Below are 18,174 nucleotides of genomic sequence, written 5' to 3' on the forward strand. Positions count from 1 at the left end.
GCCTGCTCGGGTCTCCTTCTTCATGGGGGGCTAGAGTCGGACAATATAGGGCAGTAATGTATGTGTCTTTGTGTAGGCAAGTGCTGCTTTGAACTCATATGAGCCCAAACATTGACACAGACACACACAAGCTCGCTCATCTGCATAGGCAAGCAAGCACACTCTTCTATCTTTATGCTCCTTAACTTTTAATCCATTTGCAGCTGTGATGGTAATAACCATTGGACAGAGTGGTGCACTGCCTTCACTCCGGGTCCAGGATGAGCAACTATAAATATTTCATATGCTGTCAAATCTACTGTTTAGCTTCAGATGGTGAAAATGAATGGATTCTGTCTCTTTCCATGGCTCCCACATTCCTAGATCAAACAATGTTCAGTCATTTAAAGTGCCTTTCAGACTGCTGGGAGAGCTGGGGGAAGAGTGGGGAGCAAAAGAGGGGGTTGTACCAAACCGCAGCTGTGAGAGTAATTATGTGCTCTGAAATGTGATCATTTGTGATGAATAATGAATCGATGGCTGAGATAGACTAGCAATGTTTGGCAAATGGAATGAAAGCTGTGTTATGGGAAACCAGAATCAGGTACAATAATATTATGGAGAGTCTGGAGGAGCAGAACTTCTGTGTGAGTCGATGCATAGAAAGTGACTATGAAGTACTGTACGGTCTGTGTTTACATGCTGTGGCAGCATCATACCTCCTGTATGGTTCTGGAGCCGGGGAAGTTGAGGTTGTAGTCTCTCTGAGTCTCACGGTGGCTAATGACCAGCAGGAAGTTCTGGTTTAACGACTCTTGGAGAGCACTAAATGAGGAGGGAGCAAAATTAAAAACCGTAAGAAACAGGGATGAACACTGTGAAGGAAATTAAAAACAGAGAGACTGATGCAGACGTGTAATTGTGATGCAAGAGGACGAAAAGAATCAGGCAACGGATAACAAACATCATCACTAAGAGAGTCAAGTACAGGGCAAGCTAAAACTTGTCTAGTAGTGGTAGCCTGCTGGCCCACGGGGAGGTGGGTGCCTCCTCAGGGGAACAGTCGCCCACTTTACTGGTTGTGTCTTAACAAGCCTGGCCAGAGCTTCACGCAGCACAGCAGGCCTCCACAGCTATGACCACCTGCACAACAACAGCATGGAGTCCATCAGTCTGTCTGACTGCTAACAAACCTGGAGGCTATGAAGACCCAGGTGAGCCTTCAGCATCGTCCCAACTGCAAATACTAAAGATGCCTTAGAAGCAGGACTTCACTGCTACAGTCGCACAAACTCTCCAAGATTTAGTGAATTTGTGCCTGAATAGCAACAACTTCAGTATTAGTTAGTCAGGTGGATTTCTGGCTCTCAGTTTTTAGTTTTAAAAGCATTGCTTCATCCCTTTTGTCTTGTAGAGGGGCCCAGTGCTCACACTCTTCATTTTCCTGAACGAAAATGTCACTAGTGCCACAGTTAGCAAATGTTAGCCCTTAACATGCTAATACTGACCCTAGACTATATATCAAATATGGACATAGCCGCTGTGACATCACCCACTGGTGTCTGTGCTACTTCCTGGGTGCCATCATGGAATTTCTGGAGCCAGAAGTGACCGTATTTGGAAAAGAATATACTGGACTATACTAGCCTGAATCCTGCCGTGCAAAACTAATCATCAGGAATCATTAAACCAGACACACCTCCATATGTCACGCATTTCGTGGCCTTTTTTCCATTTAATTATGGAATTATTTACAGATGGACTGCTGAAAGACTGATAAGAAGGAGGCATTTAAACCAAAAAAAATCATAATGACTTGCTGGAAAAATTAATTTAAGTAGCTTTTGGTGATGATTTTTGAATGGGAGTCTATGGGAGCCAGAGCCTAGTGGCACTAAGTGGTATTGCACTTTTAAACATTTTGGAATTGGTTTACTTTTCAAAGCTGGTGACTTCATTTATCTTTTTTATACACTCTATGATGCGGACATGGTTATTGTAAACTGAGGCACTTTTGGCAACCGTGTTACTTGCATTTAGCAAAAATATTTAATCAGTTTTATTTAAAAAAACAACAGTATTAACACAAAGAAGCACAATAAATACATTTTATAGAAGGAAACTGAATAAAGACATTTTCAAGGAACCTTTGTTAATAAAACCAACATGACATCATGAGTGAAGAATTTGATGAACTAACAATCAACACATACAAGTCCATCACAATCTGTTAAAATGGCAATATTTTGTATTTTTTTCTCCTCAAAGCTTGACCAATGACCATGAACAGAAAAACTAAGACAGAAGGTGTTTACAGGTAAGCACTACTCTAAGATGTTGTTACTGGACCGACAGCAGCAGCTCACTCAGTAACTTACAGCAGTGTCAGAGAAGAGGAGGTGGGGGAATCAACTTTTGGAAGCTTCATTTACAATAAGCTGCGAGGTTAAGTAGCGTTTTGAGCAAACGCTGGATCTGTGAGGCTGAATAGCAATGGGAGGCTTAAAGGCCGAAACAGGCACTTAATCAGGGCTCAGAACCCAAGGAGAGGAGGAAGAGTTGAGAGAAAAGAGAGGGATGAGGGAATTAATATGTAGCGCACACATTAATTATGCAATCACACCCTTAATCTGTGCAGATCTGGACGAGCTTATGTTAACAGAAGCTCAAATTTACTGTAATGACAGCATATTTACATTGACTAAAACTACGAAATCAATATGTAAATGTAATGTTTGTTGTAGCTAACTGGAGAAGATTGGAAATGTGTGGAGTGGGAAGGATGGATGCATATGTAATAGGGCTGAGCAGAAGGATGAGGGAGATGTGTGCATGTGTGAGAGAGAGGAGAGAAAAATGGAAGGGGTAGGGACACATAAATAAGGATCTAGCTATTATCACGATTATGTTTGGACACAGTCCCGAGCTGCTGCTGGCAGGCAGCGAGACTCCTAAACAGGCAGAGATAGAGGGTAAACTGAGTGGAAGTGTTACTCTGTCCTTCCAAGCAAAGAAGGAACATCTTATCAGTCATTTATGGCAGGCCGACGAGCCATTTGGTGTGTGCGTGGGTGGAGTTCTGTTCAAGATTTACTTTGGAAAATCAGATCACTCATTGTGCTCTATAGTACAAATATAGCTACTTAAAATATCAAATGCACTCAGAGGGGGAAGAACTGCCATTCACAGTGAGTCATCTCCTTGTCATTTCCCATCTGTCTAAAGAGGCCTGCTGGTTCATATATAAACAGAACAACCATGTTTCAAGTCTAATATCCCTTTGTCTGGACCGCTTTCACCACTGGTGTTTTCAAAGCTGCCGTCTTCCGAGCAGCACAGGATTGAATGTGGATGTCTCAGTGTTTGCTTCTGCCTTCAGAGGTCTCTTTCTCACTCAACACACACACTCGGTGACATCCAGGTCGGCCTGTGACATCTCTGGAGGCACTTGACATGGCATAAGGGTGCCGAGAGGAAAATGTCATTTAACTTTATGGACAGCAAAAACGGAGCGTTGTGCAGGGGGAGAAGAGCAGGCTAAACAGATTGGTTTCATTCTGAGGTAAGCCCATCGCCTAAGCTGCGAGTCCCCGCGGCGCAGAGCAGACTCTAGACCTTATTAAACTAGCACTGCCAGACACAGAGATGCACACGCAAGCTCACAATGTGACGTGTGCCTGCAAAACACAAATACCCATACGCACACACTGTCCCGTACACAACCTCCCCAACCCCTTGCCGACATATAAGCGTGTTTTAACTGCTTACACCACTTGAAAGCACACTGACCAGGAGAGTACATGCTGACTGACCTCGCCTCGAATACAAAGAGGAGGCCATGAGGCACACACAAGGTCTCCTTACCTCCTCCACATTTTGCATCCACAACAAAGCAGAAAAATGCGAAACCGTTTGGGCTCTGCTCTGTTTTGGTCTGCCATCTCGTCCCAAAGTTAATTAGCATGCTAACTGCTGGAGTCTTCCCATCAGGTCTGCTCTAAGCTAACCAGCTAGCTACCGTCTCCCTGAAAGCATCTGTGTTTTGGCTCACACAGAGGGGAGAGGTGAGGGAAGGAAAAAAAACACACACACAAAACCTAATGAATCATTTCTGCAATTTCAAATTTTGTCAAGAGTTCAAATTAAAATAACCTTTCATTGGCAAACATGCTTGCCGGGAGCTGGAGCGGAGAATAAACACGAAAGGAAACAGGCTCCGGTGAAATATTCATCAGGCCTTCATCATTTATGCAAGAGATTAGCTCCTCCTCAACACCCTCTTGTATTCATAGGCAGTCATCAACATGGCCACAGAAAAAAAAAACCTTCTTCAGACCAGGCTTTGACACTGCAGCACTAACTTCACATCACATCACTAACTAAATAACTACTGCAGATAGATTGGTGCTCAAAGGGAAATCTCCCAAAGCCTCAAGATTTATTTCTAATCAAACACGGCAACCAAGAGGAGTTTGCTCAGTGGAATCATAATGACGGTGCAGCACTATTTAATCAGTCACTTTGGTTTAGGTCTGTGTACTGCATCAGCCAAGCTCTACAAAGTAATTGCCAGGGATATTACCATTTATGGGACATTTGCATTTTTACTCAGCAACAATTTGAAGCAAATAAGCATCGTGAAATTAAATTTGGCTGGATAGCTCTCTTTTGAGTCTCCTACAAACCAGCAGATATAGTTCATTACCCTTACTCCAATTAAAGATAACCCATTTATCTGACAATAGTGCTTAAATTATTGGAAAATAACACAACTTAATAATTTAGATATTTACATACAGAATTACAATTATGTTCCTACAGTCACATTTCATCCTCGATTGTCAACCACAGATTCAAATGTAAAAAAAGTAGATCATGCACCACAATTTTTAACTATCAAAAAGCCACTTTATGTCTCTGTAAGTCAAATTCAGGTCATCTTTGCTGTCTTTTTGATAAAACCACAAAGATGGACAAAGCTAGAACAAACAAGCAAAACAAATGTGAACCAAAATTTTATTTTACAAGTGATGTTACTCTACTTAAATTTTTTAAAAATGCTTGTTGGCTCAAACAAAACACATACTAGAGATTTATAATGTTGCATAATTGATATTTTCCACTCAGGTGTGTCTTGATGTGCATCCGTAAAAACTAAATTAGAGCCTGACTTTAACTGAGTGAAAGCTGAAGATGTTATTCTTGGTTGATGCCTTATTTTGAATGTGGAGTTGCTTTATTACATACACCTACACAATCTAATGCAATCCAATACAGTTGCTGCAATAAACTGGCCTTTCTAATCATAGAATTATCGGTTTATGTTGATAATAACAGAGGTGTTTTGTGGTGACTTTATAATTAGTTAAAGTGTTATACTGAACAGCATCATGTTTTTTTTTTGCCTTTTTCAAATATTCTGCCTCCCTCTCATTAAAGATTATAACCACCTGTCAGTATAATTTAGTTCACTACAGCACCACCTTTCACCGCGACTTCAGTCATAAACATACGCAGAAGTTTACACAACGGCATCATCATTCTCTCTTCATAAAAGGCAGAATTTACGGCAGAGCCGTCGCACCAAATTGCATGAGATTGTACAAGTGCACTTAATAAAGAGGCGACTGAGCGTGTGGATATTTGAAGCAAACATTGTTGCCGGATGCCTGTTTGAAAATGGCTTTAGAGTGTGCAAAATCCATCCAAGTTAAGACAAACAAACAGGCAACTTAGACGGAAATTATGAACTTAGTTTTATAAAATGTTACTAATTAGATTTTCTGCTATATTTGGGTTTATCGTGGTTAATTACATGATGATGATCACAAGCTGGGAGGAGATGCTGGGAGGCAGGTTGTACTGGTCGACGCATGAAACTCGAAGGAAGGCGGACAAAAAACAAATTAAATCGGGCCTTTGACCTAATGTGAACTTTCGCAGCGTTGCAGTGTGTTTTATTAGTTAAAAGTCGTACAATACAACATGTGGCTGTGTTGTTGTGATGTACAAGAGACAGACCAAGTATACTCAAGAACAATATCATCAAGATTTTCATATATTTGGGGCCGGTTTGAAAATAGCAGAATAATTTATGTAATTCTTGCCGTAAAAAGACAGTAAAAAGTAAATCACCAACTACATATAACAGACTCTACATTGAGCAGATAAACTGAGTTAAAGTAAGCATTTAAGTTACATTGAACAAACAAACAAAACATTTAAGTTGCATTAAAGCTGCAGTCGAATTTAGGAAGGGGAATTGCATTCTGGGTAATAATTGTGGCTGCACCTGTATGCAAATAAGACAGCAATGATACCAGAAACATAAGATCTGATTCAATTCTTGCAGTAAAGAGACAATAAATCACAACCATGTCATAAACAGACTCTAAAAAGTAAGTTGCATTAAAGTGGAATTTAGGAAGTTGAATCTAATTGTGAATGCAATATTAAGCAAATAAGACAACAGTGATACCCCAAATATAAGAAATTATTAAATTCTTGCAATAAAGACAAAATAAATTACAACCATGTGGATGACAGACTCTACTTCAAGCAGCAAAATACAGTAAAATCAAGCATCAACGTTGCATTAAAGCTGCGGTGAAATTTAGAAAGAGAAATTTAATTCTCGGTAACAATTGTGGTTGCAATTATAAGCAAATAAGACAGCAGCGATACCAGAAGCATAAGATCTTACTCAACTCTGGCAGTAATGAGACAATAAATCGCAAGCACGTCGTTAACAGACTCTACTTAGAGAAGCTAAACTGGGTAAAAGTAAGCACGTAAGATGCATTAGAGGAATTCAGTTATGGCTGTACTATTAATCAAATGAGATGATAACATCAGGACCTTGACTTGGTGCTTTGCTGATAATGTGTACTTCCTGCAAACTTCGGATGGATGCCTTCACCATCTACTGCAACAAATTTGAAGACACTGCACACAAATTGCTCATAGTGTGGATATAACAGTGTGACCACAGTTTATTTTTACCGCCAGCTAACAGCTTGTTTGGTTTCGCTACAGGGGGACCGCTCTGCTCATATTCTGTGATCTGTCACCTATCCTCTCCCAATATGACAGCCCCCGCCCCCCCCCCACCACACACACGCACAAACACACACACATTTATACACACAAATGCATGTGTATACACCCAGGAGCCCACCCACTCCTTTCAGCCCCAACTGTCCACCACTGAAATAGCTCACACAGAATAATGAGCTCCTGACACCCAAAATGACATCGATGACACTTGGAGAAATGGCAACGGTGCTGCTAAAAAGACACAGCAGTCAGTGGGGGAGTGAGAAGATGAGGGGAGGGAAGACTGGGGAGATGAGGGCCATTAGCTGCCAACACAATATAACTACCACTTAGCCTAACTAGCAGGCAAAGCGGCAAACTGCCAAACGACTTCTTTTACATGTGTTCTGCCGACATGTGGACGCTTGTTTGGGGGGAGAGCTAGAGTACAATTCTTTATTTCCAACCCACGGTCAACAAACTGGGGCGACTGTACATAACACTAGAAAAGAAAAGCTCCTGAACACATGAATCTACGAGGAGGGTTGCTGGAATTTGTCAAAAGATCAAGTCTACTTTTCTTTTTGATGAAGTGGGAAATTTCAATAAACAATTCTGTGAGACACAGTAAACCTGGCTCACAGAATGTTAGACCAAAAGTGTCCCTGAGCGTTCTTTCTCTTCTTCATAACTTTCCTGAACAGAAGAGGATTGCAAAAATGTTTTAAGAGTGTTTTTTTTTTTTTTTTTAAACTTGAGATTCACAACTAAACACTTTTACAGCAGAGAAGCCCTTGAAGATGCTTTGTTCAAATTTTAAAGGTCGATAATGGTGACATTTGCTTGAAAAATAGCTTTAAGAGTCTACCTCGCAGAAAACAAGGATCTGAAACAACACAGATCAAACATTAATTTAAAAAATACTCCACTTTATTAATTTTAGGATATATAATTCCACCGTTTAATGGCACTGCTTGCAATTTAAAACTACCTAATTCCCTTTAATTCATTCATTTATTGCACATTGACTCATAGACTGCGTCCCGGGAGGAACAAGCTGCTAAAAATACGAGCAGTCCCTTTAATAATCACAGGACTGTGCATCCTCATCACCCTCATTTGGCCTCAAAATGTCTGTAAACCGAAGACAGTGACACGCAGCACAAGCAAACATAAAAGCACGACAAATTCAAGCTGTCCGACCGTCTAAATGCTGACTTAAATTAACGCATGTGCACACGTACAAAAATGATCTTCATTCATTGCACCAGTCCGTCCATTTTTACTATTTCAACACACCTCAAAATAAAACCGATCTCACGAGGAGAAACGTTCTTTCTTGGGATGACGTTTACCTGATACTGATGAAAAGACAATCCCATGTTCAGCTGCCACCTGTGATTAGATTACTGCTGTGACTTTACACTGAGCTGCCTGACATTTCAGAGGGAAAGGTTGCTAATGCTGTCATGCATTCACTAAGACGACCGGAACAACCTCTGGACGGACGACACCGGCTTCATGAAGCCTCTATTATCACCGGGCGGCGTCACTAATGTGGTAGTCTGGAGGAAAAGGAATAGAACACACGACGTGTTCATCATGTAGACTACCGCTGAAGAAGTAAAAGAATCTTCAGCAAGCAACAACATCAGGCTGAAAGATGCAGAGACGCGAGGTGGAAATGATTATTTACACAACACACGGAGACTGTGGCAGCAGACGTTCTTCTCAAAATGTCACAATAGATCTGAGAAAATGAATGTTCACCAGCGGGTCAATGTGTCCCAATAGACCAATGAAAATGGTACCTGCTGGACTCCTTCTGTGTACGCGGACATAGACCGCCACCTGGTGTTCACTCGTAGGTACTGCACCCATGCCACTCCCTATAGATTAACTGTAAACGGCTAATATTAAGATTTTAGGATAGTTTGCAATAACACATGACTATTAGACAATTACCACTCATTCAAAATGCTGCTGCACTCATTACTCCGATTCTTAGATCTCTCTACTGGCTTCCAGTTAAATATAAAACTGAATTTAAGGCCCTATTTATTGTCTGCAAGTCTCTGAATGCTCTGGACCTAAAATATAGCACAGATATGTTTGCTGAAGCCTGGAAGTTCACACCAGACACAGCAACATGGTGTTTAGTCATGATGCTACTGGAGTCTGGTCTACTTCACCAATTTTAAAAAGCAATTTAAAGGCAGCTCTTTAATCACTGCTTTCAATAAATCAGTTTTCAGTTAGAATCTAGACTAAACTACCAAAACTTGTATTGTGCACTTTTATTTTTAAGAGTCTCTTTCTATTTCATTGTATACTTTATCATTTACATATTTCAATTTTCCGTACCTTGTGTGTTTTTCAGTTTTAATTACTCTGTGAAGTTTGTTTTTCTTGTTTAATTTTACTCCGTAATATATGTTACATTTTGTTTACATGCTTTTAAAAGCAGTTTGAATAAGTCTGAGTACGATCTGGTGCTTTCTAAATAAATGCTTGAAGATGCCAAAACATGCTTCATACTTTTATGGTTTGAGACATTTTATGTCACACTTTTTTACTTCTTTCACACACGTAAGGGAAAGTTTATTTGGAATTCCTCATTTGGCCATAATAGGACAAACAAGAACCCACAGTTCCGGCTATGAACCACCAGTGAGCTATGTGTTAATATTTAGACATACACCTCTTTTTTTCTTGGAATATTGGGATTAGTTGCTTCTTCCGATCAGCTTTGATAAACTCCTCCCCTTCTAACCTAGTGTTTGACATCACAATGCTATAAAGTGCGGATGATTCCCTCAGCTAAAGTCTGCAGAAAAGTGGACTTATGGAAATCAGGTGTGCTGCAATCACCTCATGATTCAACAGCAGGACAACCCAACCTTCTCATGAACGTAACTCTAATTCATGCTTTCCATGTCCGCAAGGTAAACAAGGGGAAAATAATAAGTTTTGTCATTCATCCAAGTCTCTCTGCCAACATCTGTACGCAGTCGAAAACTTGTGACCACACAAACTGTCTGCACATGCGGCAGAAAAACAAATGCTGCTGAAAACAAATGCTTGTTATGAGGAGAAGCTGTGTAAGAAGAAGATTTTCCACCTTCCACAATTTTTTAATTGATAATTAAAAGAGTTGTAAGGCTACAGGACTTTGGAGGTGCTTTGATTTATGCATACCTAAACATTGTAGGAAGTTATTAATTCTCCAGAAATCTTGTGTTATGTCCGTCCACCGTGCCGGACACACCTCAGGAATAATCACATGAACCCATGCTGCTGCTTAATCTTTAAGAAGCTGCTAAAAAGTACAAAAATGGCAAAGTCACAGCCCTTCAGTGTTTGATGCGACGTCTCTGTTGTACACTGAGTCAGAGATATTGCAGTAGAACACAACTGTCTGCTGTCCACTTTTAAAGTCCACATCGACATGCACATGGACGCAGAAAGCATAAATTAGCCTTTTGCGGGAAAGTATATGAGTTTGTGCACAGTGGGATTGGGAGATAGTATGTGTACCAGCATGAAAAGAGAGCGGTGGTGTATTATGGAACGACACATATTTAGAATAAGAAGAGTTGGAGTGTGTTAGCCTGAATACCTGTTTTTGCTGGTGCTGGCAGTAGGAGCGATGTCTGGGGTCAGGACATACAGGCTGTTGTTCTTGGGCAGGTGTAAACTTCTCAACACCGTCTGATTATAAACAGATACAAAAAGATCAAAATAGTTCTGTTCCCTGCAAAAGGAATCATAACAGTAAAGGCAATATGTTGCTAAGCAAGGGAAACTGTGCTTATGACAAACAAATGCAGATACAAGTTTGGTTTTTTGTTTCATCTAAAGCTGCAAACTTTGACTAATTTTGGTCCAATCAATAATCAATAACCTGAATTAAGTACATTTACAACACCATATAACTTTTTGTCTTAGTTAGGTGATGCTGGAGGTCATTAACCACCACAGGAGTCGTTGTCAAGGTGCCCACTGCCGGGTAGACTCCCGCGATGCTCTTTTCTTGCCAACATGAACTGCAGTCTGAGTGAAAAAACACCTGTAAAACTTACTCATGAAAAGCATACACCTACCTCTGCCCCAAGGGCCTATTTTCTGTTTTCAGTGTTTGATCATACCGAAGCACAATCGTGATTAAAAGCGTACAGTACTCTGATAGTCGAAGACACTTTAACTCACTTCTAATGGCACCTTCACATATGTTTATGGGTATAGAAAACTGCAGTGTTGTGCTATTTGTTTTCCAAGCCTGACATGAAAGTTTTTTTTGTTTTTACAGTTTTGAAAGAATTGAAAATAATATATTCCAAAGCACATCTGAGTCTGTCTAGATGGACTTAGATGTGCTAAGTCCATCTATGAATATTCTGAAGGGAGCCTCTAATTTGCACTACAAGGCTAGAAATAGAAATAGTGTTAATTAGCTACCAGTCCACTGTTGGTGATGTTGTGGTCCTTGTGTGATTTGGAATCAAGTATTACAGACATGATTTTGACATTTAAATGTTTTTAAAAAATCTAAGAAATACTGCCAAAACAAAAGAAAAGAAGATATAGCTTATATCAGCAGTACTTTCCCTTTTTCTTAATGCTTCACTGCATTTTCTAACTTGCACGTTTGTGGCAAAAATAAACAGCATTAACTCACACTATCAGACACATCGCCGCTCTTCCATCCCTTCAGCTGCATTTTGGACACTGGGACACCGAGCTCTGTCTCGAGGATTTGTTTGATTTCCCCTGTGAGGTGGATTAGAGAAAGCACAGAGGAACATTTTACTTTGAAGCTTTAGTGCGCTAAAAGGCAGGATGAAAACTGTGTTCTGCGTGAGATTGCGGGCACATTATACTAATCGGCAAGCTCACCGACTGTGCTGCCCTCCTCCAGTACCAGTTCTACAGTGCGCTGCCGGTACTCCACCCTGAAGTTGAGCATCCGGGGCTGACGCTCTACAATGTGTCGGGAGGAGGAGTTGAGGGGGCAGAAGGCTGAAGCCGAGGACGATGGAGGGGAAGAGGATGAAGATGAAGAAGAGGGAGGAGGAACTGCGCCTCCTGCTGCTGCATCGGCTGCTTCTGAGTGGCTGAGAGGTCCGTACATGCTGGCCTGGCTCGCCTCACTGGAAAAGTTACTGCACAGAGGTGAAAAGGTCACTGATGGTGTGACTGTAGAGACTTCATATGGTCAGTTCTAAAAATATCATGTTTTATCAAAGTCGGAAATTAGCGAGAAACTAAGAAACTGCTCACTGCCTCATGTTTTTGTTCTCAGCATATGCCCCATATTTCACACAACACGGTAAATAATGCCTTTTTTCCCTTGTAACCATGAACAAAGTGTGCCCTTTGTTCCCTGAAGTGTAAGCAGCAACTGTCTTGCAAGAGCAGAGTGCCAAATTCAGGCTTTCGAAACAAAGGCTCTATTTTATTTGGCCCACAACATTGGTGAGGTCACTGCCCTGAGGCGAAGGTCGACTGACACAAAACCTCCACAAACAGGCTGCACCAATGGGGAGGCAAATCAACCCAACTCTACAGGAGCACGTTATAACCATCTCCTCCACCAGTAACTAACTTTAAACCACAGATTATTTAAAGATTTACATTTTTCTAATATTAGGATCGGATGATCGGAATAGTGAGTCAGACCTTACAACTAGACATGTTCAAAAAAGGCAGGAAAGATGATGAATTGTGTATCTTTACTTGTGACATAGATGAAGATAACATCAAAATTCATGCCCAAATAATACAGAAAAATAGGTAATTCCAAAAAGCTGACGTTTAACAATTTGTTCTGACATTATACATCAGAAAAGTCATAAACAAACAGAAAATCCAGTGTGTATCAATAATGAACGCATGTAAAAATTTGAGTTAATCCACCTTTGTGACATAACACAATCAGACAAGTGTGACATTTGTATGTCTGCGTGCAAAAACACAAATTTTACCAATGAAAGTCTTCTTTATAATGTGTGGAATATAGATTTAATTGCTGTAGTAGTAATTGCAGGAGACTACTGGGGCAGTATTTGGCACAAAACTGACCATCAGGAGCACCAGACAGACTGCTATCATGTCACTAATGGACTGTTCAGTGATAGTGAGACAAAGATGACATACAATTGGGGCAAATCATAAAAATAGGGGAAAATGTGACAGATCTGACCAAGACGATCCTTAGAATTCTTGAATATGTTGTAAAAATGTGTTACTGCCCCAGCTTTCAAAACAAGTTAGAGTTTCTAGGTGCACTTTCACCCAGACTTGGCACAGTAACACTAAAACCCGTTAAAAGGTCTGTTGTTGCTGTTTGGGTGCAGTTGTGCGCTTTCTAACATCTAGATGGTGTTCTTGTCCTGTGCACGACAAGAGGTGTCCCAAAGCAGGAAAAACTGTAGAGGCCTTCACCTGTCGATGATCTGTTTACACCACAGTTCAACACATGATTTCTTCCACAAAGACATAATTTTTGATGCAACATTCAGGCTTCTTATAATTCTGCCGAGCAAAGAGGACACCAGGGAGGACGGAAATGCATTTGCGACAGGAGTGCTGGCAAAACCTCCAACTGGCCCCAGCTCAGGTCACGTCATCAGAGTCTGTTTACTGGGCAACGCCAGCCTACTCACACCAATGCCAGCCATTTAGCAAATGTGTTGGCTGCTGGTCGTACTGCCAGCCAGCCTCCTTTCAGAGCAATGTGTGCCCTCAAGAAAGACCGGCAATATTCTCATGGCCCGAAGGCCTTAACCACACTGCAGCACATGCATGCAAGCGCACACATGCGCACGAGTGTGTACACAAAATAAAAACGGTTGAACAGAACGTGGCCACTCTGAGAGGGTTTAGATTAGCTCACTGCATTCACAAGTGTCAAATAACCGTTGAGGGAAAGCGAAGGGCACAAAGCCTCTTAAAGAAACCTTTTATATTCAGAAACTGTGTACAACTCCATTCTTGGCAGAAAGTTTCCTTGCAGTTGCAGTCTTTTATATCATTCCTCTATTAAACAGCAGACTAGAAACCATAGCAGGAGCAACACAGTCCAACTCAGCAGCCTCTGTGTTAGCGTTATGTAGTGGATATGTATGCATGTGTCTACAAAGCAACATTTATTTTAAGATTTAACATCCTAAATTCCTCAAAATAAACAATAAAAAAGCAGGTGATACAGAAAATTTCTCTCACCAGTTCTGTGCAAAGTTAACACTACCTGCTCATTACTTGAGTGATGATTTCAATTTACCGGTAATACAATGACAAATGTCTGTTATTTTTAAAGCTGTTTGGCACACAGGATAGACACCCCCTGTTTCCACGTATTCAGATTTCTTGTGCTTTTTTTTGCAAGGTCATTCTAGCGTGACGAATACACAACAGTGCATTGAAAAGTCTGATATGATCTGCTGGTCAGGTGACATTCCTTCAGTGCAGCACCGTCAGCAGAAACATTTCCTCTGATTAAATGTGATCTGAATGTGCAGCAGCGTTTTTATTACCTTTGCAGGATCCCATTCTCCTGTGGTATCACCCCGTTGATGGCTGCCTGTAACGGAAGCAGAGGTAATCACCATGATGCACCATGATGCTATTGCTGCATTTCTAAAGAGGTGGTAAAATAAAAAAAAGAATTACGTCAGTAAACAACACCATGACAAAACATGCAATAGGAGCTGAGACACAAGGAGTAGGTTTCAAAGAGACTCATTCTGAAAGCTTTTTTACACAATTCTAGAAATTGTACCAAAGATTTTCCTTAAAAGTTGCATCCGAAACATTAATTCTTATCACTTTTAACAGGACAACCAATCATAAACCTCAACCATAAAACCAGTGTGCAATCCCCAAATGATGACTTTTAGCCACTACGATATCATATAATCCTAAGATTGTGCCTTTTGTGGTTTGTAAACTTCATATTTTTCAGCACAAGGGACCTAAATGTTCACTGATTACCTGCTAAGATGAAGGCGACAACTAGCTAATCTACACATATTAAGGAAAAATTTAATTTCAGATTTTGTGGCATGTGCTTGCACAAAGTTTCCAAACCAACGCTGTCAAAACATGACAGAGCTGGAATATTCAAGGAGAGCGACCGATCGGAACAAAGAGGACTGAACTGTAACGGCTGTCAGCTGTGCAGTGAGCTTTTGTCTGAATGGACAATTGACTGGTTTTCTCCAGAAGACTCATTATTCTATGCCGCAAAAAAAGCAAACGACGGTTAGTTGTTATGTATGCTGGTATCCACGTTTAGTTTTGTGTTGAATAAAGGAAAATTGGGACGGCAAAAAGCAAATGTTAAGTCTTCTGCTAAAACTGAAATTTAACTTTTGTTTTTTTTTTTTAATGATTTTTGGCATTGTAACTGTGCCATACGACACAAAAGACATCTCTGATCTTTTTTTGCTTGTAGTTATGTTTATGTTGTTTCCATAGAGGTGCAGGACTCTATGGAAATAGCACAATATATACAGAATATATCCCCTTTGTGTTCCACAAGTCGTGTCCTTTTCCACAGTGTAAGCTGATCCATTCCAACTCCACACTGTTTGGAATAGCATCCCCATCTTCCTAGCAAGATATTCTGATTTTCCAAACTGGAATTCTGAATGGATGGCTGGTTTTATTCCTTGGGGAATTAAGAGAAAGAAAAACCTGACTGGCTCTACATGCAGCCAAAAAAGGCTCTACATCTGGTCAATGTTCACGGCCCTCCTACATTTCTGCCCTCCGATTGGTTCCCTTGTCTCGACCAGCTGTATCCTCCTCTTCCTCCTCGTAATTCCCTTCCTCATTTTTGTTCATTCCATTTCTCTGATCTATATTGCAGCGAGAAATTAGTCCACAGTGAGGAAAAATGTGATAGGATCCAAAAAAGGTCCAGAAGCTGCCTGAGGTTTGTAGAATTACACTACTGTTCAAAAGTCTGGGGTCACTTAGAAATGCCCTCATTTTTGAAAGAAAAGCTTTTTTTTTTTAAATGAAGAAAACAACACATGATTGATAAATCCAGTGTAGACATTGTTAATGTGGTAAATGACTATTGTAGCTGTAAACAGCTGATTTTTAATGGAATATCTCCATAGAGGTACAGAGGAACATTTCCAGCAACCATCACTCCTGTGTTCTAATGCTACATTGTGTTAGCTAATGGTGTTGAAAGGCTCACTGATGGTTAGAAAACCCTGGTGCAGTTATTTTAACACATGGAGAAAAGTGGGAGTTTTCATGGAAAACATGGAATTCTCTGGATGAACCCAAACTTTTGAATGGTAGTGTAAATTACAATCTATTCCCACATTAGCATAAATAAAGCAATAACATTCGTACATATTGAAGCAGCCTTTGAATGGATATTATAGTAGTTCTGCTTTTCTTTGGGTTTTATTTTATAGAGGAACTTTTCACAGGCAGCAGCTGGAGGAAAACTTTTAGTGATGCATGTTGGGCACTATGAAACCAGCATTCATCACCAGCTGCTGGGGATCGTCAAATAAACATCTCATCAGTGAGGTTAAAGTTACCATTAAAACATGTTCTCTGCTCATTCAGGCAACTGGTCAAATTGCAGCATGAATAAAATGTTCATACAAGTTTTAATACTGGTTCTTGTTCTGTAAAGAAAAGATTCAAGTTAATAAAACAATCCTCTGAATGGTGCAAAGCATCTTAGAGGTGACCTCTAATGCAGCATTATTCTGACCTGACTGATGTCTCCAAACATCCCTTCTTGGTGAAGTGCCATAAACCAAGGTGGCTCTTATCAAGACTAAACACAGTCCACTGAACAAGAGTCTTTGTCATGTCACTGAAAATTCCACTTTTTGCTCTGCTTTGGGTAAATATTCTGTGGCTTTGAAGGTAAAACTATCCTTGTGTTTCTCAGCTAACTTGGACAGGCACAACTTTTCTGTATTATGAACTAATTTCTGTCCTGTGGCTTCTGTTGATAATCAATGTGTAATGCAATGTACTTTTTTTTTTTTAAATAGAGAGGAGAGCCCTTTTCGTCACGAAAGACCATTCTGACATGTCACAAGAGAGAAGACACAGGTTTAAACAAAAAAAAAAAAAAATATCAATGACAGGTTCTGGTATTTTGAATGTAGGGTCACACTGTCCTGGTTTATTAGGACACTTTAATAGAAAAGAGCTATTATTAATGCCATTAGCAGTACACGCCTTTCCTTGTATGACTAATCAACATGTATGCTGTGCAGCAACGATATTTTGTACAAACAGGCACTGAACACTCAAGAAAAGCGTTCAGTTTATCTCTCAAACCACTGAAATAAATTTAGAGTGACAAAAGTCTATCTTACAGTCACTGTAGAGCTGCAAAGTATGGGTATTTTTGAGCACACTGACCATAAAGATGGCCAGTGGAGAAATGGATTATAGTGCAGGAGTGGTTGGAATATTTCTTTGAGTGCTTTGTAACTTTTATTTTATTGTTTTTAAACATACATGACACCTGTATCACACCCGGGCACAGGACAGGTAAAAAAAATGCAACTCTTCCTCTTCACTGTCATACAAAGCATCTCTCCCCAGCACTTTGTCTCACTTCATATTTTAGCATCCATAAGTAAGAGGTCTGTCCACCGAATCAGGCACATTTCACGCCGAAATATCAATAATTTACTAAACACTGGGAAGATTGCAGCAACCTTCGATTCCGGGACAGATCTCTGTCCAGTCAGACTTTCATTTTAAGTCTAAAAATGTATATATTATGTTTTTAATATGACAGGGTGGTCCTGGTGCCAGTGTTTAGAGCTTCAAATGCTGTCAAGTCCAACATTTTTTACATTTTCTGTCACTGTCTGGGTTTCTATGCATCCTGTTGTGTGAATTCTCATGATTTCATTTGTCTGTTTAATAAAGATTGTAATTGCAATTATTAAGCATATTTCTAAATTCTTGCCTGTAATAAAAACACATCCACCCTTATAAAAAATAAAACATCAGCATCAAGGACCTCAAAAGCTGTCTTTCACACACTAAATGCCACATTTAATGCAAGTATCTATTTGTGTAGGGCGTCATCTACTTACTAAATAGATTTTTTAAAAAGAGGTGAATCAGGATTTTCCGAGGTTAACTATTTTCTGCACT

The 18,174-nt window shown here is 40.2% G+C and overlaps 1 protein-coding gene across 8 annotated transcripts in view; it reads right to left on the bottom strand.

Moving 5' to 3' along the window:
- The window catches only part of faf1 (Fas (TNFRSF6) associated factor 1), an 84,591-nt gene that overhangs the window by 58,616 nt on the left and 7,801 nt on the right, over positions 1-18,174 (bottom strand). For all 8 annotated transcript variants that reach the window (XR_008604599.1, XR_008604598.1, XR_008604597.1 and 5 more), the window contains exons 3-7: positions 14,550-14,596; positions 11,911-12,176; positions 11,693-11,784; positions 10,634-10,725; positions 699-804 (exon numbers count right to left, since the gene is read on the bottom strand). Coding sequence is in view for 5 of the 8 variants with exons in the window: in XM_035950201.2 (XP_035806094.1) it covers positions 699-804; positions 10,634-10,725; positions 11,693-11,784; positions 11,911-12,176; positions 14,550-14,596 (603 nt within the window). In the remaining 3 variants the exon portion in view is untranslated. The remainder of the gene's footprint in view (positions 1-698; positions 805-10,633; positions 10,726-11,692; positions 11,785-11,910; positions 12,177-14,549; positions 14,597-18,174) is intronic.

This window comes from Amphiprion ocellaris, chromosome 2, assembly GCF_022539595.1.
Source record: "Amphiprion ocellaris isolate individual 3 ecotype Okinawa chromosome 2, ASM2253959v1, whole genome shotgun sequence".
Lineage (NCBI taxonomy): Eukaryota > Metazoa > Chordata > Actinopteri > Pomacentridae > Amphiprion > Amphiprion ocellaris.